At 52.3% G+C, this 17,299-nt stretch overlaps 1 protein-coding gene and 1 pseudogene across 1 annotated transcript; both read left to right on the top strand.

The window, feature by feature from the left end:
• The first annotated feature begins 6,314 nt into the window (after positions 1-6,314).
• Positions 6,315-11,017, top strand: LOC101277251 (neuroligin-2-like). The gene is given in 8 exon segments (XM_033418024.2): positions 6,315-6,441; positions 7,164-7,400; positions 7,574-7,759; positions 7,882-8,074; positions 8,440-9,036; positions 9,837-10,255; positions 10,258-10,352; positions 10,354-11,017. Coding segments are annotated over 8 exon segments (2,223 nt in total). The 3' UTR covers positions 10,723-11,017.
• A 3,216-nt stretch (positions 11,018-14,233) lies between these two features.
• Positions 14,234-15,602, top strand: LOC101278710 (spermatid maturation protein 1-like; annotated as a pseudogene).
• Positions 15,603-17,299: the final 1,697 nt, after the last annotated feature.

Below are 17,299 nucleotides of genomic sequence, written 5' to 3'. Positions count from 1 at the left end.
GGCGTCTATATTTTTAATAAGTACCCCAGGGGAGATTCTGATTCACACCAAAGTTTCAGGACCAGTGTTAGCGTAAAGAAAGGTGGTGATAAGAGATTTGAAAGATAGGGCAAGACTTTGTTAAAGATAGTGGCTTGCTGGCTGTGTAGTTTAGACTACTCTGGAGAAAGTGGGAGATTTAAAGATTTCAGAGTCTGAGGAGATGGGTGATCACACAGGCCCGCGTACCGCAAAAATAAATAAATAAAAAAAATAAAAATAGATTGAAGGAAGGCAGAGTGAAAGAAGGGGAAGCTATTGCCAAGTGATTGCAATGGTCCAGGTAAGAGCTAGTAAGAAATGGAGAGGTGGCATATGAAGGACAGCAGGAGGAATGTGATGAGTGTCAGATAGGGATGGGGAGAAAGATATGAGGAAATAAATGGAGAAAAATGGAATGTCCTCTGTACCAGACCTATGAAGGACCTCTATTGTACTTTAAGGATAGGACCTCCATTGTACTTTAAGGATAGATTTTAGACAGTGAAGAGAATGGGCCTTTACAAGTGCTGTTTCCTCTGCCTGGTTTTCCCCTTTCTTCTCCATCGCCCTTTCTCAACCTGGTGCATTCTTTTTTTTTTTTTTTTTTCCCGGCACGCGGGCCTCTCACTGCTGTGGCCTCTCCCGTTGCGGAGCACAGGCTCCGGACGCGCAGGCTCAGCGGCCATAGCTCACGGGCCCAGCCGCTCCGCGGCATGTGGGATCTTACCGGACCGGGGCACAAACACATGTCCCCTGCATCGGCAGGCGGACTCTCAACCACTGTGCCACCAGGGAAACCCTCTTTTTTTTTTTAAGGTAAGTTTTTTTGCTTGTCTTTATGGAAATGAGGTTAGTCCTTTTTTATGTTTTTTATTTATTTTATTTTTGGCTGCGTTGCCGTGCGCGGCCTTTCTAGTTGCGACGAGTGGGGGCTACTCTTCGTTGCGGTGCGCGGGCTTCTCATTGCGGTGGCTTCTCTTGTTGTGGAGCATGGGCTCTAGGCGCGCAGGCTTCAGTAGTTGCAGCACGCGGGCTCAATAGTTGTGGCTTGTGTGCTCTAGAGCGCAGGCTCAGTAATCGTGGCACACGGGCTTAGTTGCTCCGCGGCATGTGGGATCTTTCCAGACCAGGGCTTGAACCCATGTCTCCTGCATTGGCAGGCATATTCTTAACCACTGAGCCACCACGGAAGCCCTCAACTTGGTGTATTACTTGCAGGTTTCAGCTCACATACCATCTCATTTATGAAATCTTATCTTGTTGTCACAAGCATAGTCACTGTCACTCCTTAGAACACCCCAAGCACACTGTTCATATGTTTCTAGCTCTCCAGAATGGCACTAGAGTGTGGCGGTCATGTATATGGACTATAGTATTTGCAAGCACCATAAACTCTCTGTTCCTCAGTTTCCCCATCTGTGAAAAGGGAATAATGACAGTACCTACCTCACAGAGCTGTTATGAGAACTGAACGAGAACAATGCGATAACACCTGGTGTTATCACATATGTTGTATTGCAATGAGTTCTTTAATATATGTTTTCCCCCTCTAGATTGTGAACAGGACATGTGTCTTATTCTTCTTGCTAACAGTAAAGGCTGCATGGCAGAATGATAGTAAATGGGTTTTGGAATCAGATAGATAGGAGTCCAAATCCCAGCTCTGCTACTTACTAGGTGTGTAATCTTCAACTTTACTTCCCTGAACTCAGTTTCCTCATTTATAAGAGAGTGAAAATAATGCATGTCTTATAAGTTGTTACGAGGACAATTTGAGATCATCAAAGTTGCCGATCTGGCCCAAAGAAGGCAGTCACTAAATGGTGCAAATGATGGGTGGCCCCAGGACATAGTACCATGTTCAGAACACAGTAAATGCTTAGTAACTGATTATCGAATGAAAAGCTGACGTTATATGCCAGGCACCATGCTAACCTTTTTATATACATCATCGCACTTCATTCTCACAAGAACCGTATGGAGAAGGCACTATTATTATCTCCACTTTACAAAGAAGGAATGTGAGGTTTGGATTATCTTAACAAAGCTTTCTAAGCTAAAAAGTGCTAGAGCTAGGATTTCAAGGCCCTTGGTGCTTTAAAAAACAGCTGACTGAATGAGAGAACGAATGAAAGGAGACTTACCCAGAGTCAGGTGGTGGCGTGGTAGAACCAGCACTGTTACTCTTGGTCACCATGCTATCTAGTCTGCTATTCTAGCCGAATCATCTTGACAAATGAATTGAGAGTGAGATGGACGCTGGATTTTGGCAGTTTGTGTCTACTGACCAGGAAAGCTGTGCTATACCTATCTCGGCTGATAAATTGAAATGCTCGGTGAATAAACACAAATAAATTGGGAGCTCTAGTTCTTCGCCAACTGTCAGCAGCGTGGCCAGATCATTTTCCCAAGACCTAGAAAAAAACCACTGTACAAGCTACTGATTTCAAGTTGCTTTGTATCATGAACATTTGCTTTGAGGTATCAGAGCCAGAATGTGAGCTCCTCGCTGGCCTGATAACATACTATTCATAACCAGAGGACTTAACTAAGGAACTCTGAAGAAGGAAGAGAAACCCTCTTTGCTCATCTTTCACATTATCCTTCCTTCTCCTGATTTGGTCCCTAATAGTGCATTAAAGAATAAGAAGGAGAAAACAATACAGTTCCTAGTTCTTCTGCCCCAAAAATGTCCTTCCTGTTGATTGGGAAGGAAAAAGGAGGTACTTAGGTAGATTTCAGATTTTGAAGACTCCAAAGCAATCCAGAATCCCAAACTTGAAAGGCAGTGGAAGGAGTAGGGGCATTTGTCTTAAACAGACCTGGCTTTGCATGCCAGCTCTTCCACTTAACTGGCCATATAATCTCAGGTTCCGTATCATGTGCCACACTCCCAGCTTGGTCCCTTGTGCCCAAATGCATATGTCCAGTAAATGACGGTCCTTTTTATCTTTCTAAAAGTAAGTGATATCAGAAGGATTTCAGTGTGAGAGTGAAGCTGAGAATTAAGGTAGGTAGTAGCACTAAAAATGAGACTGGGGACTTCCCTGGCGGTCCAGTAGTTGAGACTCTGTGCTTCCACTGCAGGGGGCACGGGTTCGATCCCTGGTTGGGGAACTAGGATCCCAAATGCCGCGTGGCACGGCCAAGAAATAATAATAATAAATTTTAAAATGAAATAAAAGTGAGACTGAATTTGGAAATGACGTGAGTGAAAAAGGGTTAAAGTTGAAGCTGAGAGCAGACCTCTGCAGTTTACTATGTTGCTGTGCTGATTATTCGTCATAGTATGTATTCTGCCTCCTATCCTGGAAATAACTTTTGAGCCAGACAGGTACAAAGTGTCATGCCAACAAAGCAGAACTTCATAGGAACAGTAACCTCAGTTAAAAAAAAAAAAACCCGAGGGGGTATTCAGAAACCTATTTCAGAATGCCATTTCAGCATAAGCAAATTGGAGTAGAAACAAAGAGTTGTTTGATGGTTTGACTTACGCGGAGAGAAGTATGGTAGTTTCCTGTGGCTGCAGTAACAAATTGCCACAACTTTGGTTGTTTAAAACAATAACACTTTATTCTCTCACAGCCAGAAGTTTGACATACGAGGGCAGAAATCAAGGTGTCAGCATGGGCTGTGCTCCCCTCAGACGCTCTAGGGGAGAATCCATTTTGTGCCTCTTCCAGCTTCCTGTGCCTGCCGGCATTCCCTCACTTGCGGCCACATCACTCCGATCTCTGCCTCTGTGGTCACATTGCCCCCTCCTCTTTTGTAGGTATCAAATCTCTCTCTACCTCATTCTTTTTTTTTTTAAGATTTTTTTTTGTTGTGGACCACTTTTTCAAGTCTTTATTGAATTTGTTACAATATTGCTTCTGTTTTGTTTTTGGTTTTTTGGCCGCGAGGCATGTGGGGTCTTAACTCCCTGACCAGGGATCGAACCCACACCCCCTGCATTGGAAGGCGAAGTCTTAACCACTGGACCGCCAGGGAAGTCCCTCTACTAAATTCTTATGAGAACACTCGTGATTTGATTTAGGGCCCACATGGATAATCCAGAATAATTTCCTCATCTCAACATCCTTTCTTAATCACATCTGCAAAGACCCTTTGTCCTTGTAAGTTAACGTTCATAGGTTCATCATCATCATCATCATCAATAATTGCTGGCCAATATTCACTTGTTCCAGTTTAACCAGCATCCCCAAAAGAGATAACTGTCTCTTACCTGTTTATTTTTTTTCACTTAATTGTTTTCTTTTAATTACGCAAACAATTGATGTTCATTGTAGGTCATTTAGAAAATACAGAAAAGTTAAAGAAAAAAAAGGAAAGGAAAAGAAATTCAATGAAAAATCATCTGTAATCCTCTCACCCAGGGGTAGCCAAATCTTCACCAAAGAGTATTTTTCTAGGCTGGGTCTTGTGTCCAACAAAGAGGAAAAGTAGGAAAAAGTGAATAAAAGTGAATAGAATAGGACAAACGATTTGGAAGGTGATAGAATAGGTTAATATTGTTCATAATAGATATGTACAGGACAGCTTAATCTAAAATAAACGTAGAGCTTTGAAATGAAATTAACCATGACAGGAGATGCTTGTATGATGTATAGAAATAACACTCAGCCCTTTAGAGGAGGGACGTTTTAGCTTTGGCCTCTCACTTGAAAACCCCTGAATTTCCCCACTAATACTTCATTCTCTCCCAGAGGTCAGACCCTGGCCTGCCAATCTGCCCTGTCATAGGCTTTTCTTGAGTCTTTATCAGCCTTCCTCAGGGGTCAATGTTATGAAGACTAGGGGAGTCTGGCAGAGTTCCTGCTCCTCCCAGGCTGATATCAAAGGGCAACAGGGGCTGTGACAGAAGGCAAACATTCAGACCAAAGCCAGACGTGGAACTGAAGCAACAAGAGGAAAAGCAAGAGCACCAGGTAAAAAAAAAATTAATTAATTAAAAAAAAATCTCATTCCTCTCAGTTTACGTCTGAGAGCATGAAGAGCTTAGTAAAATCATAGCTCAGGAGCAACTTGTAAAGGAGAATGAGTGAGAAGTTTGGGGAAATGTGGAGCAGATGTTCATATGGAGCTGGACTCTCAGAAAACTTTGTATCTATCATGGTTGTCATCAGCAACCAAGTAACATCAATGAGCCTTGGGAGTCATGAGAGTATAGTTCTGCTAGTTCAAAAGCAATTAGATTTGTTTGTGAGTCCCAGCAGGTGGAAGTTATAGGGAGTCAAATTATAGCTGAAAATAAGGAAGCTATTTCTTTCTTTCTTTTTTTTTTTTTTTGCGGTACACCGGCCTCTCACTGCTGTGGCCCCGCAATCCCGTTGCGGAGCACAGGCTCCGGACACGCAGGCCCAGCGGCCATGGCTCACGGGCCCAGCCACTCTGCGGCATGTGGGATCTTCCCGGACCGGGGCACGAACCCGAGTTCCCTGCATCGGCAGGCGGACTCTCAACCACTGTGCCACCAGGGAAGCCCAAGACATTTGGACTGTTTTGAAACTTGGGTAGTATAACATTTGAAAAAACAATTTTAATCTGGAGCAAAATAACATTTGAAAAAAACAAGTTTAAGTTGGCAAATTGATGACACAATCGAGACAGCAGAAACCTGCTACAGTTTCCAAAAAAAAGCCTGTCCAATGCAGAAAACGCACATTTGAAGCAAATTAAAGAATTTGGACATTTTTGAAAGCAGGGCCCAATATCTTGAAGTTTCACCACAAAATTTTGAAAAAGTGCAAAGAACTTTTTTCTTTTTTTCTTTTTCTCCAAAAACGGATCTTTTTGGTTTCTTGATTTTTTGGGTTTTTTTTCTTTTCTTGTTGAATCTGCCCCGAGAGCTTCTTGTTTTTTGGTTGTTGTTGTTTTCTTTCTTCTTTCTTGATCCTCCTTTTTGTTGTTGGTTTTGAATTCTTGTCGCCCCAGCGCCCCTTCCTGCTCCTCCCCCTTCTGACTCCCCCTCCCCCCTCGCTGGGAGTGGAGGTGCTGGGTGGGGAGGAGCGGGGAGGAGTGAAGACATTTAGGACAGGACCTCGGAGGGAAGGAGACAAGCCTGAACTGTTGGAAGGCCACTGGGGGTTCAGGAACAAAGGGAAGAATAGGATTGGGGGAGGACACAGAGAGGGCACTGCCCACCTAGGAGCTCCTGGCCAAAGTCCGGTGGAAGGAGTTGTCATAGCAGATCCTAAGAGACAGGAGGCAGGAAGCTGTCTGTGGGGGGATGGAGGGGAGTGTCTCAGTGACCTGTTGGTTGACCTTCTGCCAGGAGGGAAGTTCCTAGCGGCATGAGTGAGGCGGGCAGAGGCACTAGGGACCAGCTGTGGAGGCCCAGGCCTGGATCTTATTTGCCCGAGTGCCCAGGCTGGTCAGAGATTGCAGGTGTCAAGAAAGAGGAGGGCCTGGAGGCCAGGGGTGACGCCAGCACAGGCACTGTGGCTGCATCATGGAGGAGCTGCAGGGGCAGGGACCCTGGCCAGCCCTCTCAGACTCCCACCCTCTTCCAGAATTAGTTACCCCTCAAGGGGCCTTCTACACATGGGAGTGATCATGGGATCCTTTGGGGACATGACAAGAGAAGGGTCCAGAGCTCAGGACTTAGGCCAGTTTGGGGGAGAGCTGCACCCTGGCTTCATTAGGCAGGCTGTTTCCCACCCTGCCGCCTCTGGCCACAGTAATCAAGCTGGGGGTTGCCATGGTAACTGGGGAGGAGACCAAGCCCCCAGGGACCCTAGGGCCTGGCACCCCCTCACCCACAGAACAGGCTACCATGTGGAGCTGAGGCCCACGGCCTGAGTCGAAGGAAACGCCTGGACCCTCCCAGGATCTCTAGCTCCAGTGGCAGCCTTGAGAGCTCGCTCTTCCTAGAAGCAGGAAGGAGATTTGCTGTGTGTGTGGGGGGAGGGGTTCCCCTGGGTCCAGCAGATGCCCTGAGGAGGGCCAGCCCCCAGCCCTGCCTCTGCTAGGCTTCTTGGAAGGTCTGCCAGGCATGGGGAGAAGTGCTGTAGGGCACACCGGCAGGATGTGGGGAGGGATCTTCTGCCAGGGTTAGCTGGGGAGGGAGGGAGGAGAATCCGTTCTTGCCCCCCAGGGATGGGAGTGACATGTCCCCTGAGCTCTGGGCTGGAACTCAGCAGGCCTGGGAGCTGGCGGTGCTGCTTCTGGTCTGACTGTGTCCTTGTCCCCCACCCCCCGGCCCACCTACCCGCCCCCTCCCCACGCAGATATCTGGGACTCCGGGAAGAAGCCGGTGATGCTGTTTCTGCATGGTGGCTCCTATGTGGAGGGCACCGGGAACGTGTTGGATGGCTCTGTCCTGGCCACCTACGGCAACGTCATTGTATCCACACTCAACTACCGGCTTCGGGTGCCTGGTGAGGGTGGGCAGCCAACTCTAGGGGCTGGAGTCTGGGAGGAGGGCCTGCTGGCAGGGTTCCTCTAAACCCAGCAGAAGCAGAATGGCTTCTGGGTTGGACTGAGCTGCCCAGAAAGAGGGCAAGCGTGCTGTGACACCCCCAGGAAGCCCCCTTTCTTCCTCTACCCCCAGGTTTTCTCAGCACTGGGGACCAGGCTGCAAAAGGCAACTACGGGCTCATGGACCAGATCCAGGCCCTGCGCTGGCTCAGTGAGAACATTGCCCACTTTGGGGGCGACCCCGAGCACATCACCGTCTTCGGATCTGGGGCAGGGGCCTCCTGTGTCAACCTTCTGATCCTCTCCCACCATTCGGAAGGTACCAGCCACCTCCTCAGCCTGTCCCTCTTGTCCCCTTTCTCACACCCCCAACCCCACCAGGTCCCCCTTCTCCTCCCTCAGGCTGATACAGCCCAGCCTAAAGCCTGCCTGTCCCACCAGGGCTGTTCCAGAAGGCCATCGCCCAGAGTGGCACTGCTATCTCTAGCTGGTCTGTCAACTACCAGCCTCTCAAGTACATGCGGCTGCTGGCGGCCAAGGTGGGCTGTGACCGGGAGGACAGCGCCGAGGCCGTGGAGTGTCTGTGCCGGAAGCCTTCTCGGGAGCTGGTGGACCAGGACGTACAGCCCGCCCGGTATGGGGGTGGGAGAGGGCCAGGTCCAGGCCTCCATTCTCCTTGCTGGTTCCAAGGAGGTTGAGGGTGAGAGGTGCCCGCAGGCCACAAGCATTCCATTTAGCCAGGAGAGGTGGGCTTCAAGGCCCTCCCGGGGCCCTGCCTTCTCCCAGAAGCCTTCCCTAAGCGGAGGTGCCTAAACAGAGCCAGTGTGCACGAGGCTCCATGAAGTGCTTGAGGGAGGACTTCCTGAGAGGTCAAGTACCCTGAAGGGCTCAGAAGGTTTTAACTAGGGGAGAGGAGTCTTCTGAGCAGAGGACTCAGCAGGCTGTGAGCTGAGAGGAGGCCGGTGAACAGGTGATGCGACCTTGACCCCTTCTCCCCAGCTACCATATCGCCTTTGGGCCCGTGGTGGATGGTGACATAGTCCCCGATGACCCTGAGATCCTCATGCAGCAGGGAGAATTCCTCAACTACGACATGCTCATCAGTGTCAACCAGGGAGAGGGCCTCAAGTTCGTGGAGGACTCGGCGGAGAGCGAGGACGGCATGTCCGCCAGCGCCTTCGACTTCACCGTCTCCAACTTTGTGGACAACCTGTATGGCTACCCGGAGGGCAAGGATGTGCTGCGGCAGACCATCAAGTTTATGTACACTGACTGGGCCGACAGGGACAATGGCGAGATGTGGCGCTAGACCCTGCTGGCGCTCTTTACCAGCCACCAGTGGGTGGCACCGGCTGTGGCCACCGCCAAGTTGCACGCTGACTACCAGTCCCCTGTCTACTTTTACACCTTCTACCACCACTGCCAGGCTGAGAGCCGGCCCGAGTGGGCAGATGCAGCGCACGGGGATGAGCTGCCCTATGTCTTTAGTGTGCCCATGGTGGGTGCCACCGACCTCTTCCCCTGCAACTTCTCCAAGAATGATGTCATGCTCAGCGCCATGGTCATGACCTACTGGACCAACTTCGCCAAGACCGGGTGAGGGCCAGAGGGGCTGGGTCGGGCATCCCTGCAGGTCAGGGCACACACCGCCTCCATCCTCAGCCCCTTCTCTCCCTCTCCTTCACACGGCCATCATTCCTCCATCAAGGCACTCTTGCCTTCTCAACTCAGACACCTGCCGGACAGCTCTTCTGTGTGTGTTGAAGACTCAGAAGAGTTGGACAGAGAGGTCCCTGTCTTTTCTGGGGGGCGGGCTCACTTGGTGCCTTCGGCTCCGTGTCTGTCTCTCCTTCCCTCCCTTGCCCACCCAGCTCTCTCCTTCTCCTCCCAGAGCTCGGCCCGCTGTCTGAGTGCTCCCATCTGTATATCTGAGTGTGTGTGAGGGTTTGTGTCTGTCTGTCTATTGCTGTCTCTGCCTCTCTCTCTTGAAATCTATTGATATCTCTGCTTGCTTTGATCTGGTTACTCTGTACTCGCTGGTTTCCCCCTGGCTGTCTCTCATGTCCTTTTGTGTCTCTGTTTCCATATGTCTCTATCTCATTCATTCTCAGACTCTGCCTCTGTCACTGGTGGTCTGTCTCTTCCCTCTCTGCCCCTCTGTCCTCATCTCAGACTGTCTCTGGCAGTCTGGCTCCATCCCTATTTGTCTGTCTGTCCGTCCGTCTCTGGCAGTTTCTCTGTCTCTTCGTATCCGTCTCTGTCTCTCTTCCCATCTCCCCAGCTCTCTGCATCTCTGTCCATCTCTCTCCCCATTCCTCCCATAGCACGCCCCCACCCCTGCCTTTCATGGGAGCCTCACCCTTACTCCTCCTTTCCCTGCCCCGCTGTGTCCACAGCGACCCCAACCAGCCGGTGCCACAGGACACCAAGTTCATCCACACCAAGCGCAACCGCTTCGAGGAGGTGGTGTGGAGCAAGTTCAACATCAAGGAGAAGCAGTACCTGCACATCGGCTTGAAGCCGCGCGTGCGCGCCAACTACCGCGCCAACAAGGTGGCCTTCTGGCTGGAGCTCGTGCCGCACCTGCACAACCTGCACACGGAGCTCTTCACCACCACCACGCGCCTCCCTCCCTACGCCACGCGCTGGCCGCCGCGCCCGCCCCCTGGTGCCCCCGGCACTCGCCGTCCTCCGCCTCCGGCCACCCTGCCGCCCGAGCCCAAGCCCGAGCCGGGTCCCCGGGCCTACGACCGCTTGCCCGGGGACTCCCGAGACTACTCCACGGAGCTCAGCGTCACCGTGGCCGTGGGCGCTCCCCCCTCTTCCTCAACATCCTTGCCTTCGCCGCCCTCTACTACAAGCGGGACCGGCGGCAGGAGCTGCGGTGCAGGCGGCTCAGCCTCCCCCCCAACCCCGCCCAGGCGGCCCGGGCACCGGCGTGCCCGGCGGGGCACCCTGCTCCCTGCTGCCGGCCGTGAGCTGCCACCCGAGGAGGAGCTGGTGTCGCTGCAGCTGAAGCGGGGCGGGGGCGTCGGGGCGGAACCTGCGGAGGCCCTGCGCCCCGCCTGCCCGCCCGACTACACCCTGGCCCTGCGCCGGGCGCCGGACAATTTGCCACTGTTGGCCCCCGGGGCCCTGACCCTGCTGCCCAGCGGCCTGGGGCCACCACCTCCCCCGCCGCCCCCCTCCCTCCATCCCTTTGGGCCCTTCCCCCCACCTCCCCCCACCGCTACCAACCACAACAACACGCTCCCCCATCCCCACTCCACCACTCGGGTATAGGGGGCGGCTCGGGGAGGCCGCCCTCCCCGGCCCTCCCGGCCAGCTCAGAAGGCAGGGAGGAGGACTTGGCGACAGGCTTTTGTCGTGTGGAGCTGTGACACATCGAGGAGCTTTAGGTGGACATGGGTTTCCTCGCCGGGATGTGTGCGCTTCTCCCTCGCGGAGTGGCCCGTTCTCTTCTCCGGACGTGGGCCTTTGAACAACTGGGGGGGGTGTTTTTTCCCCTCCGTCGTCTGGACACCCGTCTTCGGTGTGTGGAGACGTGGAACTATTTTCCCACGTGGAGGTGTGCTTTCTCACGAGGGGGTGAGAAACCATGTGCAGGGTGAGGTTTTTTTTTTTTTGCCGCCCTGGACACATGTTGGCTCCCTCAAAGAATTTCTGTGGGGATTTGTGCCCCCACCTCCTCCCTCCTCCCACCCCCTGGAGACCCTGGAAGTGGTGTGTTCACAAACAGCGACCCTTGGCCACCGGACGATGCAGGGTGATGCCTGGGAAGTAGCGAGGAAATCACAGCCCCCCTGCCCTGCCCCCAGCCCTCCCGCCCCAGCGAAGCATGTGTATCCCCCGTGGCACAAGTGAGGTGAAGCACGGTCTCCCCCGGGCAGGCCTCGCCTTCCACAGATGACAGACACACATTCCCTGCCACGGGGAAGAGAGGAGATCTTGCATCCCTGTGGTGCCTGGGAACTTGTCTTCCCCTGGGTCCAGGATGCATTTCTGAGTGGAAACATGTTCTTGCATGTGGATGTACGTTTTCCCATGCAGACGACCCCTTTCTCTCCAGCACTTCCCTGCATCTTAGGGCCTCAGGCCCAGCACTTAACTTCTCACACAGCAGGTGTGAAAGGACTTCAAACTGACAGAAGCTGAGGGGGAGGGACAAACCCTGAGGAGATGAACAGACCCTAAGCTCTGCCCCTCCTTCCCCTAGAGTTCGGGGGGTGGGGTGGGGTGGGGGGCTGCATGGCACCTGCCACCCACAGAGGCCGTGCATGTTTGACCAAAGCTCTCACCGCGGTCTGAGGGCAGCCCTTCTTCCCTCAGTCCTCAGACCGTCGCTCATCCGTGCCAAACTGCTGAGGTGGGTTTGAGGGGCGAAGACCCCCCAAAACGTGCCAAGGATTCCTCAGCCCTGGGCCAGGGCAGGTAGGATACAGGAGAGGGGGAGGTGGCAGCTAAAGGGGTCCCGCCTGCGTCCCTCTTCTCGCCATGTCTCATCCCTCCCTCTCTGCCCCTGTTTTCCCTCCCCCCTTTGCCGTCCCCCTCTGAAGACATCCCTTCCTGGTCTCAAGCCAGCTTCTCCCCTCAGCTGCCCACCCCCTCCTTTGACCTGCCCCCTCTCCCCTGGGCCCCCAGGGCTGAAGGAAAGGAGCAGTGGAGGGGGGAGGGGAGGAGAGCAGGGGAGAAAGGCTTCCCCGGACAGGTTGGGGGAGAGAACGGGGTCAGCTGTACTGAGGAACAGATGGAGGGGGCAGTGGGGGACGGCGCTTGGGCAGACAGCAGCAGGAAGAATTTGATTTGAAAGGATGTGTGTAAGGTGACTGCCCAAAGAGAAATGGTTTGGGCCTCTGGGGAAAGGAACAATGTCGGGAAGGGTTTCAAGGGACACCAGCCGAGAAGGAGCCAATCCTCGTCTGCTGGCATTTTGTGGGTTCATTAGTGCCAAATTTGAATAGGGGGTGGAGTGCTGTCTTCCACTGACCCCCAAATCCCTGGTCTTGGCTCCCCAGAACTTTGCCTCCTGACTGTCCCTTCTGCCCCCACCTCCACCCATGGAAACTTAGTTCTTTTCCCACCCCTTCCCCTGCCTGATCTAGCTCCTTTCCAAACAGCCCTGCCTTCTAAATGCTAGGGACCTGGGCCCTGAACCCTGTAGACAATTGCCCCCCAAACTGGGGCATGGGAGGGGGGCTGGAGGACCCCATGATTCAGCCACGGACTCCAATGCCCAGCCCCTGTCCCCAGAACAATTCCTTGACAATCCCCTGTCCCCACCCCAACCCTTCGCGGCTCTGTACACATTTTTAAACCTGGCAAAAGATGAAGAGAATATTGTAAATTGTCGGAGTCCAGCTCCAACGAGTCCAGGTAAACCTGAGGGATGGACGGCGTCAGCGAAGGAAACAAGACCTGACACCCTTTGTAGATGTCAGCACGTCAAGCACAAATTTATTTTTCAGAGCAGGTATTTATATATAGGCAGGTTTCATCATCATGTACAAAATCAAAACATCTCAACATGTTCTAACCTCAAAATATTTTTGTCAGTTTTCTGCAAATGTCCCCAGTTTCTAGATGTACTAACAAGATAATTCCCCAAGTTCTCATTAGTTGCAGGTTATTTTCTAATAGTTAAGCCAAGCTATTATGTAAGGTCTTTAATACAGAAGTGCAATCTTCTTGTTCTTTCTGCATGGGCAAGTTTTTTTTTTTAAAAACGTCTTTATTGGGGTATAATTGCTTTACAATGGTGTGTTAGTTTCTGCTTTATAACAAAGTGAATCAGTTATACATATACATATGTTCCCATATCTCTTCCCTCTTGCGTCTCCCTCCCTCCCACCCCTCCAGGCGGTCACAAAGCACCGAGCTGATCTCCCTGTGCTATGCGGCTGCTTCCCACTAGCCATCTACCTTACGTTTGGTAGTGTATATATGTCCGTGCCTCTCTCTCGCTTTGTCACAGCTCACCCTTCCCTCTCCCCATATCCTCAAGTCCGTTCTCCAGCAGGTCTGTGTCTTTATTCCTCTCTTACCCCTAGGTTCTTCATGACACTTTTTTTTCTTAAATGCATGGGCAAGTTTTTTGAATAGTGCCTTAAAAATATTTACAATATATCCTACAGTTCCTGTGTACCTGACTCCACTAGTAGCACTTACAATACCTCCTATGCTCCTGTTTATCACCGGGCAATTGTTGCCAGAGTATTAACCTTTCTTTATAGTGGACCCATATGAAAGCAAAATCATCAACAGCCCCTTCGTAGGGCCACTGTTGTTCAATTGGAGGTGTTTTCCATAGGAACATCCCTATATTTCCATTTGTGTATTGCGTTAGCAGTTTCCTGGGGCTGAAATAGGTACTTTCCATTTTGTAATAACAATAGTGGGGGGGGGTAGTAGTTTTTCTCATTTTCCTAACCCTGGGCGCAAATCCCCCTTGTGCTCTTTCCATATATAAGCTTAACACAACCAAACAAATCAATAGAGATGTAGTCCACCGTCCTGGCACAGTGCTGCTTTGCAGTCCTGCCTTTGATTGCATCATGACTTTGTCACGGCGCAGGGACTCCAGTATGGAATATTGTAAATATAAAAGTTTAACTGTTGGTTTTGCCTGCTGTTATGTTGGGAGGTAGGGGTGGGGCTCTGAAGAAACAAACCCTGGAGAAGTGACTCTGCCAGTGAGGGAGGAGGAGGGGGTCCGAGCCCACAGCCCTTTCCAGTGAACAGCTCTGAGGTCAGAGAGAAACGGGGAGTGAGTGCTGGGGTGAGGTGGTCATTGGTAATGGGGTTGTTCGGGGAGTTAAGATCAGGACCAGTGTTTGTGCAGAGGTCAGAGCCTGGCGTAGAGGACCAGGCAGGGGCTGATGGGGACAGACACCAAACAGGCCAGAGGGCCTATGGGCTGGTGCAGGTGGCTGGCTACAGGAGAGACATGCAAGGTGAAGGGTTTGGCCTCTGCTAAGCCCTGGCCCAGGCTGGAGGGTCAAACACAGGCCCAGGACTCTCCCTCTTGGCACATTGTGAGGGAGAGCCCCACATCGTTGTGACCCACTTACCCCCAGGAGCCTCTGGGACAGGAAGGCGGCCGGTAGTACTGTGGGCACAGTAGGTTGGGGCCCTAGGGACCCCCATGGCCACGGCCACTCAGTCACTGTGTCCTCCCTGACCTAGCTCTGGCGCAGACTCCGTGGCTTCTTACACCAAGTGTTTCGTGTTATTTGTGAGAAAGGTAAGTGGAGGATGGGGAGGTTGGGGAATAGGAAAGGCAGAAACCAGGTGTTCTAGCCCTGACCTTAAGTGGACCCCTTCCCCTCGCGCTCTCCCTGCTCAGACACCATAACTATGCAGCTTCTCTTCCTGCAACCTGCCTCTCCATTCCTGGAGGAGCCACGCTCCCCACCAGCCTCTCACCTGTCCCCGATCCACAGAAGCTTCTAAGTTATGCTCACCTGGGAAGCAGACCCAGCCCCCGAAGCAGAGCGCCCCTGCAGTCTGCCTTCGGTGCACCATGGACCCTGTGAAAATGATCGTGTCCCCCCCACCCACTCACCGCCATCGCCGTTGCGACTCTTCAGCACGCCGCGCCCACCGCCCCGTAGCCTGGGCCCCTGACAACTGACAGCGATGACGAGAAGCGCCCACGTCAGCACACAACAATCTGCCCCCACAACTGGAATTGCCCCAAGGACTGGGAAGGCTTTCAGTCCACCCAGGGGTTCTGGACTCCCTGGGCCCAGGATGCTGTGGAGCCACCTACCCAGACCATCCGCTTCCAGCAAACTGTAGAGGGAAGGCCGCTCAAAAGAGAGGCAGTCAGAGCTGGGCCTACAGGCCTACGCGTACCCTGTGAACCCCCGCCCCACAGCCCTCAGGCCCTGAGCCACAAGAACGGTTGGGGGGTGCCCCAGGCAGAACAGGAGCAGTGCTCACCAGCCCAGCCACCCATCCTGGGCCCAGCCCACGTCGCAGACATCCCCCGGCGCCACTCCTCAGGGCGCATAGCCTATAATGCCAGAGACGTGAGGCGGCAGCTGTGGGAGCTGACCAGGGAGGTGGAGGCCCTGTCCCACTGTTACCCCCCGGTCTCTGGATCCAGCACGGCTGAGGGGACGGGAAAGGCCTAGGTATACCGTTCCCTGACAGAGAGGTGACTGGGAGAAGAATAAAAAGAAGAGAGGAGGTGGTTTGTGGTGGTGTGGGGGGTGCCAGGGCCCACACAGCCACAGGGAATTCCCGGGATGTCCAGTGATTAGGACTACACGCTTTCATTGCTGACGGCCCCAGTTCAATCCCTGGTCGGGGAACTAAGATCCTGCAAACCACACTGCATGGCCAAAAAGAAAAAAAAAGAGAGAAAGAAAGAGAAACAGCCAGTGGGCATTTTCCATCAAGACTCCAAACACACAGCAGGTGCTCAATATAGACCCACTTGATGGAATCAGCTTAAAATGATCGATAACGTTAGTCAAATGAAAATGAACAGAGAAGCAGGGTGATTCATAAAAGGCCTATCTGCTCACATTCCAGGAACCCATCTGGTATGGAAAGTGAGGTCTATATTCCTCTATATCTGTTGAGATGTTCATTGTGCAAACAAAATGACTTGAGGTTCGCCAGGTACCGCTTTCACAGACCCCAGCAATGAACCCCAGCAATGATCCCAGGACTGCCTCCCCAAGAACCCAGGCCTTGCTCAAGATCCAGGCCTCCACAAGCTTCCGGGCCTTACCCAAGACCCTTACCTCTGCAAGAATCCAAGCCTTTCCCATGACTCTGACCTTCAGAAGAATCCAGTCATTACCCAAGATTCTGGCTCCCAGAAGAGCTTAGGTTCTACTCGAGATAGACGTTTCTTTAAACGCCCATATCTCACCCAGCCCTCTGGTCTCCACAAGAACACACCATTTCTCCAAACTTCTGACATTCAGGGGAGCTCAGGCTTTCTGCATGATTCTGGAGTCTATAGGAATCTAGAACGAAAGCAAGAGACTGTACTGTATAAAAGTCAAGAGCTCTCCCAAAAAACTGGCTTCCATAATAGCCCACACCCTTCTCAACATTCTGGATGTGACAAGAGTACAGGTAATGCCCAAGATTCAGGAGTGTCTAGGAGTCCAGACTTTACCCAAGATTCTGGGCCAGAGAAGCGTCCATACCTTGCCCAAGACTCTGGAGTCAACAAGAGCTCAGGCCTTTGCCAGGAATCTGAAGAGCCCAGGCCTTGTGGAAACCCCTCGCCTCCATAAGGGCTCAAGTCTTACCCGAGACTCAGGAGACTACAAGAATCCAGGTCTTACCCAAGATTCTTGAGTCTGCAGGAGCCAAGGCCTTACTCAAGATTCTGACCTCCGTAAGTATCCAGGCCTTACCCAAGCCACTGAAGTCAAAAGGAGATGTGGCCTTACCCAAGATGCTGGAAATTACAGGAGCTCAGAACATACCCATGACCCTAACTTCCACAAGTACTCGGGAATTAATCGCGATGCTGGCCCCGATAAGGGTCCAGCTCTTACTCAAGACTCTGGCTTATCCAAGAGATCAGGCCTCCATAACAACTCATGCCTTATCCCAAACCCTGGCCTCCACAAGAACAATCTGGAACTGACTCTGTCCAAGTTTTGGGCCCACATCAGACCCGAAAGTCATTTATATCTGAGGCAGTTCCTCGAAAGGAGGATGCTGGGCAGCACATACCATGGACTTCTGTCCCACCCAGTCAGAACTCCTGCTCTCCCAAGGCTCAGGTGGCCTACAATGACCTGCAAACCTTCTCAGAGGTACCTGTACTGATTGAGCTGCAATCATCCACCCGGTGAGCAGGCAGCCAAGACTGGGTGTACCACCCAAT

This window comes from Orcinus orca, chromosome 19 (assembly GCF_937001465.1).
Source record: "Orcinus orca chromosome 19, mOrcOrc1.1, whole genome shotgun sequence".
Classification (NCBI taxonomy): Eukaryota; Metazoa; Chordata; class Mammalia; order Artiodactyla; family Delphinidae; genus Orcinus; species Orcinus orca.
The sequence above is the reverse complement of the archived record's forward strand: the minus strand, read 5'-3'. Positions and strand labels throughout refer to the sequence as shown.